This window comes from Lolium perenne, chromosome 7 (assembly GCF_019359855.2).
Source record: "Lolium perenne isolate Kyuss_39 chromosome 7, Kyuss_2.0, whole genome shotgun sequence".
In the NCBI taxonomy this organism is placed as follows: Eukaryota; Viridiplantae; Streptophyta; class Magnoliopsida; order Poales; family Poaceae; genus Lolium; species Lolium perenne.
Window position 1 is genome coordinate 161,972,286 of NC_067250.2, and position 14,482 is coordinate 161,986,767.

Sequence of the window (14,482 nt, forward strand, 5' to 3'; positions counted from 1 at the left end):
TTGCGAGTCTAGAGAGGCCCAGCAGTTGGGAAATCCTTTAAAGCCCCATCTGGCAGGATGACTGGTCATTAGTGTCTACAATGGATTATACGATATGGCTCGTGATTTGATAATAGAATCAGTCGGAGCCAGTGGTTGACAAAAGGGTGGGCATGCGGGCTCGCGAGAAAGGATAGTGATTGGTCTGGATCTTATACTGGGCCTTACACCAAGGAAGTGTGGACGAGAAAGATCACCCGGTTGGCAACAAGGATAAGGTCTCTTATGGGTAAAGTAACACACCTCTGTAGAGTGTATTGAATTGTGGTTTGTCACTCCCTATTTAAGGAAGGAACTACGAACACGGCAGGAAAGGAACTCCACGAAGTTCTGGTCAACCTGTGAAGACTGACAGACATAGTTTTTCAGAATAAAATCAACCTTTTGAAGAAATCATTATGAAAACTTGCATTTTCCAACGACTTTTTGGTCTATGGATGTAGCTAGAGAATGATACACCTATTTCTATTACTCCATGCGATCCATATTACTTGATGCTAAAATGGATGTATCTACAACTAAAATGTGTCTAGATACACCTATATTAGCATCAATTATTATGGATCGGAGGGATTATTGAACTTCATGAGTATGCTCGTACTCACCCGTTCCCTCTTGAACCCCTGCTTAGAATGGGAGGCATCAAAGGATCAGCTACAGTGATACTCGAAGACGGATGAGTCAACTACTACAAGGGAGCTGAACTCAGTCAATAAAGTCGATGAAGTCAACTCCTACATGTACCATGGTGGAAACCTAGACTAGGAGTAGAAGGGAACTAGATCCCTAATCCTAGCAGCTAAGTATCTAGAGTTCTATCATATTTCTTTAGCAAACCAAGTACCTCTAGAGCTAGAGTTAGCGATAAGTTAGTCTACAAGTTGTTCTTTTGGAGCATTATTTGCAGTTTTACCTCAATGTAATGTAGGAGGCCGTGTTGATCTTCTATAAATAGTTCGTGTGTACTTATATAGACATTCCTTGGACTCGCATATGGTTATGTTGTACCACTCCGAGGGATGTACTCTAGTGGAACGGTGTTTGATTGATGTTATGTCAACGAATTGCGTACTACAACATGCAGTGTTGGATCAGCGCAACCTCCTTTTACCTAGGTCTCTCGCTAAAATCTTTGAATATTGGCTACTCTTTGAGTATGGGTTCGCTTATCTTGTCATATTGGTAGGGTTCATTACAAGCATATGCGTTGAAGAGTTGCTTTCATCAACCTCCAACACACGTTAATGGAGAGTTATCGTTGATGCCAACTCTTTTTCAAGTGGGGGAGATGATGAAGCCCGAGCTTCGGTCTTCGGCGCATCATGTGCGTCAATGCCAACACGTCACGCAAAGGTGAATCTTCTCCTTTATGCGTGTCTACAATTGCGCCTTTGGAATGTTATACTACTTCATACTCCATCCTATGTCTATGATAGGGATGCATCAACAAATACGGAGGGAAGGGAGGATGCCATGGAGATCTGAGGACTGAAGCCCGAGGCAACAGATGCATGGAAGATAAGAACGAGAGAATCTACACCAGAGTCTTCGGCCTACAAGCACTAGAGTCTCTAGCCCCATCGACTCTACACCAGAGTCTACGGCCTAAGCAGATCTATCCTAGCGACCCCAAATGAATTATCCTCCGTACGGCGGTCCACAGTCTTCGCGTGCCTACCGGAGTCTTACACCAGAGTCTTCGGCCCATAAATATCAACACCGGAGTCTCCGGCCTACTTACAACAGAGTCTCTGGCCTAAGTGGGGCGTCTGCCACAAGCCAACTCAGACAAGGCCCGTTAACCCTTTTGTATGCCTAAACTAGCCTAGGTCATGGATCACTATATATAGGCCCCCTCTTCACCTAGAAACCCTAGGCATGATGATATGAAGAACTTGGCTTATGCCTCTACGATCCCTATGTGAACTAGACAAACCACCTCCTCTCTTTACAAAAATCTATGAGTGATATCAAGACCCTCTTTGTGTGATTGGTCTTTCACTTGCATACCTTTAGTAGTGCGGAGTCTTTTCTGATTGGGACCTCTATTTTGCTACTACTCGCTTATGCTTGTGCTTCTACCGATTGTACACCAATCATTTAGATTTTATGTCATGTCTTTTTCTTGAATGATTCTACCGGGCCAGTACTTCGGTTCAGTTTGAGCAAAGCGGATTATATCGGGTTATTTATGTGTGTTCATCATGTTCTTTTTTCTGTTTTTCCGCGTGTTCATCCATCACCCTCTTCTTTTCCTTAGTCAATTCGTGAAATCGTGCCACCCTCGCAGGCATAGCCCACATCACTGCAAGCCATACATCTACTATATACGATATGAGGAGGTCGGCCTTCTCTCCCACCCCCGCTCTGGCCGGCGAGGCTGCCGAATGTGAGGGGGGAGTAGTTGGGTGGGTGAGACGACTCTAAAGAAGAAAATAGGAGAGAGAAACGAAAGAGGAGAATGAGAGCCCCCAGCTTTATTTACACTCAAGAATCAAGACACTTAAGAAGCTCACCATTTATTACCAACTAAGAGAGCTAAAGCAAATCCTATCTCATTCTCAACACGAGGACAAAACGAAATGATCCTAAACTCCTACACACGGCACGAACACATCAATCCAGGGCGTTAACCACGACTGGGCTCCTGACATAATGGACGCCATCAGACCAGACTAGCTTCCCGAAGACGTAGCCCCTCCCGAGTTTGTCCTTCTGTGACGTCACCGTCACCTTGAATTCCTTCTCCTCGCCGGTCTTCTGGAAGACCAACACCGTCGGGTCCACAGTCATGTTGATCCCAAACGGCGCACGCCAAGAAGCGCGGTACGTCCCAAACCGGCCGACGTTTTTGAGCCGCCGGTTGACCGTCATTGTGTGGCGCAGCTCCGGAACCACGATGGACGGGTAGTTAAGGTCCTCTATCGGCGGCGGCTTGGCTGGGCAGGCGAACTTGCCGGCGCTGAGCCGGCTCAGATCCTTGGTGGTGAAACCCAGGGAGCAGAGGAATGTGAAGTAGTCGTTAGGAGTGACGTCGTAAACGAGGCCAGGGTCGACGGCGCGGTTCGGATGCACGTTGCCAGCGCCGTAGGCGAACGCGGTGGCCTCCTTTCCGTCCTGCTCGCGCATCGGCGCGCCGGTGTTGTCCTGGGTGCGCGCGGTGGTCATGATCGCGGACCGCATCGCGGCAGGGCTCCATTCCGGACGCGCCGCCTTGAGGAGCCCGATGACGCCCGACACGTGCGGGCACGCCATGGACGTCCCTGACATGATAGCGTATTCCGACCGGCGCTTGTCGGCTGCCACCTCCGTCGGGCTGACATACTCGGTGAACGCGGCAAGTATGTCCACCCCAGGCGCGGCAATGTCCGGCTTGAGCACGTAGGGCAGCGTCCCGCTGGGCCCACGGGAGGAAAAGGCAGCCACGGACGGCGAGTTCTTGACTCCGAGCTCCGTCTTGGAAGGAGAGATGTTGGCCACCGGTTCCGACGATGACGCCATGTACTTGTAGAGCGATACGGCCTCACTGTACGTGATCATAGTTGCCGGGAGCACGTGCGGATCGGCTTCGACGTCGTTGCCGTCTATCTCGCCGTTGGCTAGGATCATCCCGGCGCCGCCAGCGCTCAGGACTGCCATTCCCTTCATCACCCGCGGAATATCCCCGCCTCGGACGCACACCACGATCTTGCCCTTCACCTTGCCTGGGTCAAGGCATCCCATCGCGCAGCTGGACGCGAGGTTGACTGTACAATTTGGGAGCGCGGCGCTGCTGGCGTTGATGACCGGGAAGAGCTTGTCGGAGTGCAGATCGGAGGACTCGAGGCTCATCCCCTTCATGTGCGCGCTGTTGCCGAGGGTGATCTGGTTGGGGAAGTCCCTGTCGACGGTGCTGGCGGCAACGGTGGTGACCCATGGCGCGGCGTTGACGACTGTGTCCTCGAATGGCCCGGAGTTCCCCGCCGAGCAGACCACTGAGGCGCCGTGGATAGTGGCGTGGAGGGAGCCGAGTGTGACGGGCTCGTGGAAGAAAGAGCTGGCGTCGGCAAGGGGTGCGTCCTGGCCGAAGGAGACGGAGATGACGTCGGCGCCGTCGTGGACGGCGGACTCGAACCCGGCCAGAACGTCTGCAGCAGCGCACTCACCGGACCAGCACACCTTGTAGGCGGCGACGCGGGCGCGGGGTGCCCCGCCCTTGGCGGTGCCGTTGGCGTACCCGAAGAGGCTGGCGCGGGGCACAAAGCGTCCGCCCGCCGTGGAGAGCGTGTGCGTGCCATGTCCCTCCGTGTCACGCGTCCAGTTGCCGTCCACCGCCGCCGGGTTCGACAGCAGCATGTCGCGGTTGAAGTACTTGGCGCCGATCAGCTTCCTGGATGCCATGACACAACAGATTGCGATATTAATGAGATTGAGTTTACTTACGGCGTTCGACTCCATGTTTTTATTACTAATTCAAACAATCAAAATCGGACGGGGCAATGAAATTCAAGCAGTTACGCAACTTGTTGCAAGGCACTCCATACTTGGCGCTGTCGGAGCAAGAACCCTTCCAGCGCCTGGGTACCTCCTCCATGCCCTCGTCGCTGAAGCTGTTGGACTCTGGCCACACACCTTCACACACGCAAACATATCATTACTCGAGGTGACTGAGATCGAGATCACGAAATGCCATTCTCCTTAAATTTAGTTACCACTGTCGAGGTTAGCGATGATGATGTTCTGGCCGAACTTTGCGTGCTTCCAGATGGAGTCCGGGAGGATCTGGCCGTCCCTTTCCATATCCATGAAGTCCCACGACCTCGTCGTGTGTAGTTTTAACATCTTGCTCTCCATCACCGTTACCACCTCTGGGTGCCCTGCTCCATCAATCAATTAAGGGAAAACATTTTGACAATGTTTACTTATTCCTTCTTTTCCCCTACATCAACATGGAAGGACTTCATAAAGAGATGTTAATTAATTGATCCTTACTTGCCATCTGCGTTGCTACTTCCTCGTCCAAATACGCCGCGAAGCCATTGATGTTCTTGGTGTAGGAGTAGAAAATCGCATCCCTTGCCATCTGCTTGCTGTTCCATTAAGTAATACCACATGTCAAAACACTTACTCTGATGGTACTGATTAGATCTGCAGGCATGTGTAATCTGTATACATATATATTACCTCCCAAGAACCGATCCCAGCAGTTCATGATGCGACTCCGTGGCGCGCGCGTGATCCTCCACCGAGGCGTCGCGACCGTACATGTGTGCTCCGAGGTACACCACGTACGACTGTTCATCATATCAACTCAACAAATGACATAAATGAAGGGAAGATAATCAAATAGTGATTGGCTACATTGCTGATCATATCTGTCATTTGCTTGCCTTCTTCCATGCCTGGACGAGGCGGCACTCGGCGGCGCACAGAAGGAAGGCAACCGTGAGAAATAGGGCATGGCCTGACATCTTCTTTACTGGTGTTTTGCCGGCGGCCGGCCAAATGGTGTGACAGAGCGATTCCCAATTGCAGGTATAAATAAGCTTCATTCGCGACGCTAGAATCATGGAAATAGCTTGGGGGGGGGGGGGGGGGGGGGTTGTATATTTGGCTGGTTTTGACTGTGGGAAATGGAGCAGATCGCCCCAGGAACGCTTCAACATCCAACTGACTCCTACTAACAAGGGATGTACTTTTTTTTTTGTTTTGAAACCAAGGGTGTAGTGTTTTCTTTCCTCTTTTGTGTATAAATATAATTTATGGTTCCACTTCGAAAAAAAATTCCTTACGAAATGTGCACTATAGTTCTCATTGGGCCAAATTAGTGATGTTTGTGATATTTTAAGGAAGGCGGATTTTTTTGAGGAAAAAGAAATAATTGTGAGTCAATTGAAGAAAAGTGAAGTTACTTTATCCTAGATCCATATTAGGTTTTTCTTGCAAAATAAAGAGCACCAATGGGGCACCGCTAGTCATTAGTACCAAAAATGTTATACACTCTAATTGTGGATTCATCTACACCCATAAATCGAAATGTTATACACTCTTTCCATTACGATGCATCATTTGTGGATGCATCTACACTCTAATTGTGGATTCATCTACACCCATGACTCGATTTCACTGAATGAATCTGTGTTGCTGGCTAGGGCCATTAACAGTTCTTCTTGCTTAAGAAAGAAATTGAAGACCTCGAAGATTTGTTACTATCTTTTAGACTTTACTTTGTAACGATTGGAGTTAGTTCATGTATCTACTATTTGTTGCTATGAATATATGTGGTATTAATTGTCAAAAAAAAAACAGTTCTTCTTGCTTACTTCTTTTTTTTTTGCGAGAAATCCACCGATCTATTAATAATCATCAACAGTAGTACAAATATCCTAAAAAATAAAGAAAATTATAAATTGGTACTCGGACCACCTAGCGACGACTACAGACACTAGCACAAGTTGAAGGTGCGCCGATGTCCTCGCCCCTCCACCGCTTGATGCGGGGTGGCCTTCGGTCACTCCCACACCAAGACCAACAAGTCCCCCAAGTGGACCAATGACGCGAGCCCGAGTTAAATCTCTTCATGATGAGGTGAACTCGATCCTTACCACCCTTGATCTCGGTACCCCTTTGGATGGATTACTACCTCATGCCGACGTGCTATGTGTCATTAGGTACAAGGAGCATCAAGATCACGGAGAGGAGGACACACCATGGTCAAAGGGAGGAGAGGAGCAGCTGGACGTGAAGATGGACACGGAGCTGGACCGGAAGTCGCCCGAAGAGCACAACGAAGAGAAGTTGGCCGGCCGGTCCAGAACCCGGTCTGACCGGCCTCCTGACCGGGCCACCCGGTCCAGAATCCGGTCTGACCGGCCTCCTGACCGGGCCACCCGGTCCAAACCGGATTTCCCGCTTGTGCCATCCGGGCGCTATCCCGGGGGCCCCGGAACCTCGTCCGGTTGCCGCCCGGTCCCAGGCCCGGTCTGGACCGGCCTGCCCGGTCCCAGCCCGTCCGACTGCCTCCTGACCGGCCTGCACGACTTAAGTCGCTAAATCGGCCCGAACTTGTTTCCTTTGTACCTTTTCGGCCCGTGACGCCTTGTAAGACTATATAAGCACCCTAGACGCCCCTTTACCTCTTTAGACTTGTTTTGAACTCAAACCTACCTTTGAGCTTAGTCTCCCTAGGGTTATCATCCCTCTGTAATCAAGGCACCTTGGTTGTTGATTTGGATCTTGTTGAGTGAGATTCTAGTACAAGCTACTCTCTCTCCCTCATCAAGCTCTTCTTCTCCAACCCCAATCTCTCTCCGGGAATTCTGCCACGTGCCTCTTCCTCGGAGATTCTATTGGCGTGGTCCATCGAGCCACGGAGGTAAGCATCGGGTGTATCGGGTTGGTGTGCGTGCGTGAGTCTCGGAGTTCCTCGTGTTCATCGCGTTCTTCGTGTTCCTCGCGTTCTCCCATCTCTCCCCTTGGTTTCGAAGTCAATCCGCGAGATCGGGCCACACACGGGGTCTTAGACCTCATCATATGGTATCAGCAGCTCTTGGTTACCGCGGATTTAACCTCCCACCCACCCGATTTCGTCCCTAGAAAATTTTCCAAAAAATCCCCAAAAATAGCCCTAAATTGCCTCTTGACCGATCTGTGATTTGGTTGCGTTTTGAGTGGTTTTGTTCCGTGGATCTGGTGTTGTTGTGCTTGATCTACTATTTCCCCAACTTTGAGCCTCCGATTCCATCATTTCCCTTTGTTTTGGTCGATTTGGAGTTGGTTTGGGGAAGAACAGGAGAGAGAAATCGCGCGATCCGGTTGAGCAGCCGGTCAACCGGGCTACAGACCGGCCGGGCCAGCCAAGAACCCGGTCGACCGGCCGTGCAACCGGCCAGGCCGGTCCAGGAGCCGGTCCAACCGGGCCCCAGACCGGGCGCAGCAACGCCCCCTCCTTCGACCTCGTCTTCCGGCGATCTCCACCACCACCACCACCACCACCACCATCATCGCAGGTATAACTTGCAGCTTTCACCTTGTAACCCCTCTTCCTTTTGCGATCTATCCCATCGAGCATTGCTTGTCTAGTGTTGCGAGACATTGCACGTGGCCCCGCATTGTGAGGTGTGTGTGTCGTGTTGAGTAAGGCATCCAAGCAAACACTCGTGTGGCAAGATAGCAAAAGCGAGGCTAACGCTAACATAGTGCGTGAAAAAGCCCCAAAAACACAAAAAGAGTGCGAGTAGCACCATACATCCATACAACCATATATCCATACGCCCATACATACAAAAGTGTCCACGTGCCACCAAAGATACAAACGAGTGCAAGTGCCACCATATACAAAAGAGAAAAAGCTTTTAAGCAAAGAGAGATACGAGAAGAGAGGCCGCGTGTGAATCTTGTTGTCTCTTCCTTTGCAACCGAAGCTTTGGCTCTCCTTGTGTTAGTGTGACACCGAGCACTTATACATACACTTTTCCGCTCACTTTTGGTTGCACTAACCCCGCTTATCTCGTGTGTGTGTTCCACAACTTTTTCCGTGTTTATAGTGATCTTCACATTGACATTTGGATTTTTGGACCTCACCCACTTTTAACAACATACTCGATCTTGGATTTGTCTTTTGGCTTTCCACAACACTCGCCTAACACCATATTTGCTAGCTTTTGCGTGTGGTTTTGCGTGTGTTCCCGGTACACTTGATCTTGCTTTTGGCTTGGTGGATTGCCTCAATACTATCTTACCTTGGTAAGAGTGCGAGGTAGTCTCCTTCCACTAACATACACAACATAGTTCTTGTCTTTCCATCATGGATAGGAACGGAGATACCAATAGGGATGAAGAGATCCTCCGCAACACCGAGAGGTTGGCTACTCAACGCAACCTATGGACGCAACGACAAGAGTTCAAGGAGCAACTCACCCTCTTCGAGACCCGCATCGATGAGCAATACGATGAGGTGGCTCACAACTTCTCCGCCGTGAACCAAGACTTGGCCCTTCTTCGTGAAGCTACGGACAACTTGAATGGCCAAATGGCGGCCAATGATGCCAACATGGAGCGGCGCATGGATAGCCTCGAGCGCGCCATCACCAACTTGGGTCGTCCTCGTCGACACCGCTCTACTTCCTCTTCATCAAGCTCGCCACAAGATTACTATTCTCATGGTGGCCTTTCGTCCTCAAGCTCCTCTTCAAGGCATGAAGACCATCATCGACCTCATCGCCCACAAGCTCGTCATGAAGACTCCCGCTCCAACTCTAGGCGTGGAGAAATACATCGCCATGCTCGCCCACATGAGCGTCCTCCACAAGACCAAGTCCTACAACAAGATCGTCACCAAGCGGATCGCCATGCCCACCATGGGCGTGATGGCCATCCCCAAGACCAAGGTCCTCAAGATCAACCTCGGCGAGACCTCCGCCGCCACCCTCGCCATGATCAACGTGGACGAGGAGAGCTACCCCATGATCAAGATGAGAGACCCAACATTGAGCATCGTCCTCAACCGCGACGAGATCTTCAACCACATCCTCACCAAGAACCAAGTGAAGCAAGCGTTCATCTTCAACGCCAACCCAATGCTATGGTTGGCCGTAGAAGACCTCCTATTCCTCCTCAAGCCGCAAGAGATGATGTCGCCCCTCCTCGTAGAAGAACCTTGGAGGATGAAGAGAACATGTTTGGAAGACTCAAGTTCACCATGCCCAAGTTCAAAGGTGAAGAAGATGCCGAGGCATATCTCTCATGGGCACTCAAGGTTGACAAGATATTCCGCATCCACAACTACTCCGGTGCCAAGAAGGTGGCTATGGCGTCTCTTGAGTTTGAAGACTACGCTAACACTTGGTGGGAGCAAGTCCTCACTCTTCTAGAAGAAAAGGGTGAACCTCCTATTGACACTTGGGAAGACATGAAGAAAGAGATGCATGCTCGTTTTGTCCCCACGCACTACATGACCGACCTCTTCAACAAGCTCCAAAAGTTGAAGCAAGGCACCAAGACCGTTGAGGAGTTCTACAAGGAGATGGAGCTCACTATGATGCGAGCCAACATCCAAGAGTCTGAGGAACAAACCATTGCTCGTTTCTTCAATGGCCTTACTTACCCCATCAAGAGGATTGTCGAGTTCCAACCCTACTCCAACATGGTTGAGTTGGTCCACCAAGCATCGAAGGCCGAGCGCCAAGTGATTGAGGATATCAAGTACTCCAAGGCCAAGACCTATTTCTCCTCCAAGCTCGCTACATCGACTCCTACTACTACATCAACTCCTCATGCTACAAGTGCTAAGGCCGACGCATCCTCTACACCATCCAAGAAACCGACTATCCAAAGTCGCATGAAGCAAACGGTCTCCTCCACCGCCTCCTCTAAGGCATCCACGGGACCCTCTAGTGTCACTTGCTTCAAGTGTGGCACCCAAGGTCACAAATCGTTTGAGTGCAAGAACACCAAGGTTATGATCACTATGGAGAATGGTGACATCGAGACACTAGATGAAGAAGAATACGAGGCCCTTGTGCAAGCCGCCGTGGAAAGTGAAGAAGCTTATGAGCAAGAATGTGGAGAAGATCCTCTCTTATGTGAGCATGACCCAAGTCCCTCACTTGTGGTCACAAGGGTGCTAACCACACAACCTCATGATATGGAAGAACAACGTTGCAACATCTTCCAAACCCGTGCCGGAATTGGTGGAAAATCGATCAAGGTCATCATCGATGGTGGAAGTTGCCATAACCTTGCGAGCACCGAGTTGTGTGAGAAGCTCAACCTCACTCTCCGCAAGCATCCTCACCCTAACCATATCCAATGGTTGAGTGACAAGGGCAACGTCAAGATACAACATACCGTCACCGTCACTTTCAAGATTGGACCTTATGAGGACACTATCGAGTGTGACGTGGTACCCATGACGGTGTGCCACATGTTGCTTGGCCACCCTTGGCAATATGACAAGAAGGCTATACATGATGGACTCTCCAACACATACACCTTCAAGGTCAACGACAAGAAGTTCGAGTTGCGCCCGATGACTCCTAGCCAAATCATCGCGGATAATGCGAAGGCTTTAGCGAGGGCACAACTCCGCACCCACCATAGTGAGATGAGAGGAGAGGGAGCGACCCACCACAAAGATAGTGAGCGCCACAAGCCATATATGAGTGAGTCCAAGAGTGTCCTTCTAGCTACCAAGAGTGAGTGGAGAGAGCTCCAAGAGAACCCATCCACCATATTGCACTATGTGCTCATATGCAAGGGACCATCATCGGCGACTAACGACTTAACCAACATTCCTTCGTCTTTGTTGTCTCTTTTGAAGGAGTTTCAAGACGTCTTCCCCGACGAGCTCCCTCATGGACTACCACCACTCCGAGGCATAGAACACCGCATCGACCTCATACCCGGCGCTCCGCTCCCAAACCGTGCCGCCTACCGCACCAACCCCGAAGAGACCAAGGAGATCCAACGCCAAATTCAAGATCTCCTCGCCAAAGGGTACGTCCGCGAAAGCCTTAGCCCTTGTGCGGTTCCCGTGATTCTTGTGCCTAAACCGGATGAGACGCAACGGATGTGTATGGATTGTCGCCCCATCAATGCCATTACCATCCGTTACCGCCATCCCATTCCGCGTTTAGATGACATGCTTGATGAACTTAGTGGTGCCACGATTTTCTCTAAAGTCGATTTGCGTAGTGGTTACCATCAAATCCGCATGGCTATTCGTGATGAATGGAAAACGGCATTCAAGACCAAACTCGGTCTCTATGAATGGCTCGTTATGCCTTTCGGTCTTTCCAATGCTCCATCTACTTTCATGCGCCTCATGAATCACATCTTGCGTCCTCTCATTGGCAAGAGCGTGGTTGTCTACTTCGATGATATTCTTATTTATAGCAAAAACCTCGAGGACCATGTGCAACATGTAAGAGAGGTCTTGTGCATCTTGCGACATGAAAAGCTTTATGCTAACCTCCCTAAATGCACATTTGCTCAAAACAAATTGGTTTTCCTTGGCTTTGTGGTTTCCGCTAATGGGATTGAAGTTGATTCTTCCAAGGTGGAGGCCATCTACAATTGGCCTACTCCTACAAATGTTGGTCAAGTCCGAAGCTTCCATGGACTTGCCGGGTTTTACCGCCGCTTTGTGAAAGATTTTAGCACCATTGCTTGCCCTTTGAATGAACTTACCAAGAAGAATGTTCCGTTTGTTTGGGGCAAGGCCCAACAAAATGCTTTTGATGAGTTGAAGAAATGCCTTACCGAAGCTCCCCTTCTTGTTCTTCCAAATTTTGCAAAAACTTTTGAGATTGAGTGTGATGCAAGTGGGCTTGGTATTGGTGGTGTTCTTATGCAAGAGGGCAAACCCGTGGCATACTATAGTGAGAAGTTAGATGGCGCACGCCTCAACTATCCTATATATGACAAGGAGCTCTACGCTTTGGTTCGTGTTCTTGAAGTTTGGCAACACTATCTTTGGCCAAAAGAGTTTATCATTCATTCCGACCATGAGTCCTTGAAATATTTGAAAAGCCAACACAACTTGAACAAACGACATGCAAAATGGGTCGAGTTCATTGAGTCCTTCCCATATGTGATCAAATACAAGAAGGGCAAGGACAATCTTGTGGCGAACGCTCTTTCCCGCAAAAACACCCTTTTGTTAACTCGTTTGGATTTTCATGTTTTGGGACTTGAAGAGATCAAAGAACTCTATCCTTCCGATTCTTTCTTTGCTCCAATTTTTGAGAAGTGCTCCGTTGAGCGAGGAGTGGATGATTTCTATTTGCATGATGGCTACTTGTTCAAAGCTAACAAGATTTGCATTCCCGAGTCTTCGCTTCGAAAATTGCTTTTGCAAGAGTCACATGGAGGTGGTCTTATGGGACACTTTGGTCGAGAGAAGACATATGCCATGCTCTCAACCCACTACTATTGGCCAAGAATGTACCGCGATGTTGAACGCCTTTGCCGCCGGTGCACCACATGCTTACAAGCTAAGTCTACCTCCAACCCTTATGGCCTTTACACTCCTTTGCCTATTCCACATGCACCATGGACCGATATTAGCATGGATTTTGTTCTAGGATTGCCTCGCACTAAGCATGGTCATGATTCTATATTCGTGGTAGTGGATAGATTCTCTAAGATGGCTCATTTCATACCTTGCCATAAGAGCGACGATGCTTCACACATTGCTTCTTTGTTTTTCAGGGAAATTGTTCGCCTACATGGAGTACCACAAAGCATTGTGTCGGATCGAGACGTCAAGTTCATGAGTTATCTTTGGAAGTCGCTCATGGCAAAGTTTGGAGTGAAGCTCTTATTCTCATCATCCTTGCACCCGCAAACGGACGGCCAAACGGAAGTGGTCAATCGAAGCCTCGGCACCCTCCTACGCATTCTCGTGAAGAAGAACTTGAAGTCATGGGAAGAATATCTCCCACACGCGGAATTCGCCTACAACCGCGCCAAGCACTCGACTACATCAAGGAGTCCCTTCATGGTCGTCTACGGGTTTGAGCCGCTCACGGCACTCGACATACTCCCGCTCCCCCTTCATGAGCGGATCAACATGGATTTCGACAAGCGCACCGCCGCCGTGAAGAAACTTCATGAAGAAACAAGAGCTACCATTCAAGAACATGTGCATCGTCAAGCTACCCGCCTCAACGCCAAGAAGATGTAACGCATATTTCAAGAAGGCGACCTCGTTTGGATCCACCTCCGGAAGGAAAGATTCCCTCATGAATGCAACTCGAAGCTCAAGCCAAGGGGAGATGGCCCCTTCAAGGTCCTCAAACGCATCAACAACAACGCTTACGTCATCGACATCCCCACATCCAAGTACTTGGTGAGCAACACATTCAACGTTGCGGACTTATCGCCATATCATGAAGATGAGGAGGAACAAGAGTCGAGGACGACTCTTTCCCAAGGGGGGGGAGATGATGCGGGGTGGCCTTCGGTCACTCCCACACCAAGACCAACAAGTCCCCCAAGTGGACCAATGACGCGAGCCCGAGTTAAAGCTCTTCATGATGAGGTGAACTCGCTCCTTACCACCCTTGATCTCGGTACCCCTTTGGATGGATTACTACCTCATGCCGACGTGCTATGTGTCATTAGGTACAAGGAGCATCAAGATCACGGAGAGGAGGACACACCATGGTCAAAGGGAGGAGAGGAGCAGCTGGACGTGAAGATGGACACGGAGCTGGACCGGAAGTCGCCTGAAGAGCACAACGAAGAGAAGTTGGCCGGCCGGTCCAGAACCCGGTCTGACCGGCCTCCTGACCGGGCCACCCGGTCCAGAATCCGGTCTAACCGGCCTCCTGACCGGGCCACCCGGTCCAAACCGGATTTCCCGCTTGTGCCATCCGGGCGCTATCCCGGGGGCCCCGGAACCTCGTCCGGTTGCCGCCCGGTCCCAGGCCCGGTCTGGACCGGCCTGCCTGGTCCCAGG

The 14,482-nt window shown here is 50.2% G+C and overlaps 1 protein-coding gene across 1 annotated transcript; it reads right to left on the reverse strand.

Moving 5' to 3' along the window:
• Positions 1-2,493: 2,493 nt before the first annotated feature.
• LOC127300968 (subtilisin-like protease SBT5.3) lies at positions 2,494-5,548 on the reverse strand. Its single transcript, XM_051331166.1, has 6 exons — positions 5,409-5,548; positions 5,203-5,312; positions 5,011-5,108; positions 4,731-4,895; positions 4,542-4,650; positions 2,494-4,408 (listed from the first exon to the last, which is right to left on the reverse strand). The coding sequence occupies exons 1-6, from the start codon at positions 5,487-5,489 to the stop codon at positions 2,656-2,658; spliced, it is 2,316 nt and encodes a 771-aa protein (XP_051187126.1). The 5' UTR covers positions 5,490-5,548; the 3' UTR covers positions 2,494-2,655.
• Between the last annotated feature and the right edge of the window lie 8,934 nt (positions 5,549-14,482).

Excerpts from the sequence above, each read along its gene's own strand:
- LOC127300968 (XM_051331166.1), bottom strand. The coding sequence starts at position 5,489 with ATGTCAGGCCATGCCCTATTTCTCACGGTTGCCTTCCTTCTGTGCGCC. Across the intron at positions 5,109-5,202 it reads CTGGGATCGGTTCTTGGGAG|CAAGCAGATGGCAAGGGATG; the intron begins GTAATATATATG and ends TTAATGGAACAG. Across the intron at positions 4,409-4,541 it reads TATGGAGTGCCTTGCAACAA|GAAGCTGATCGGCGCCAAGT; the intron begins GTTGCGTAACTG and ends CATGGCATCCAG.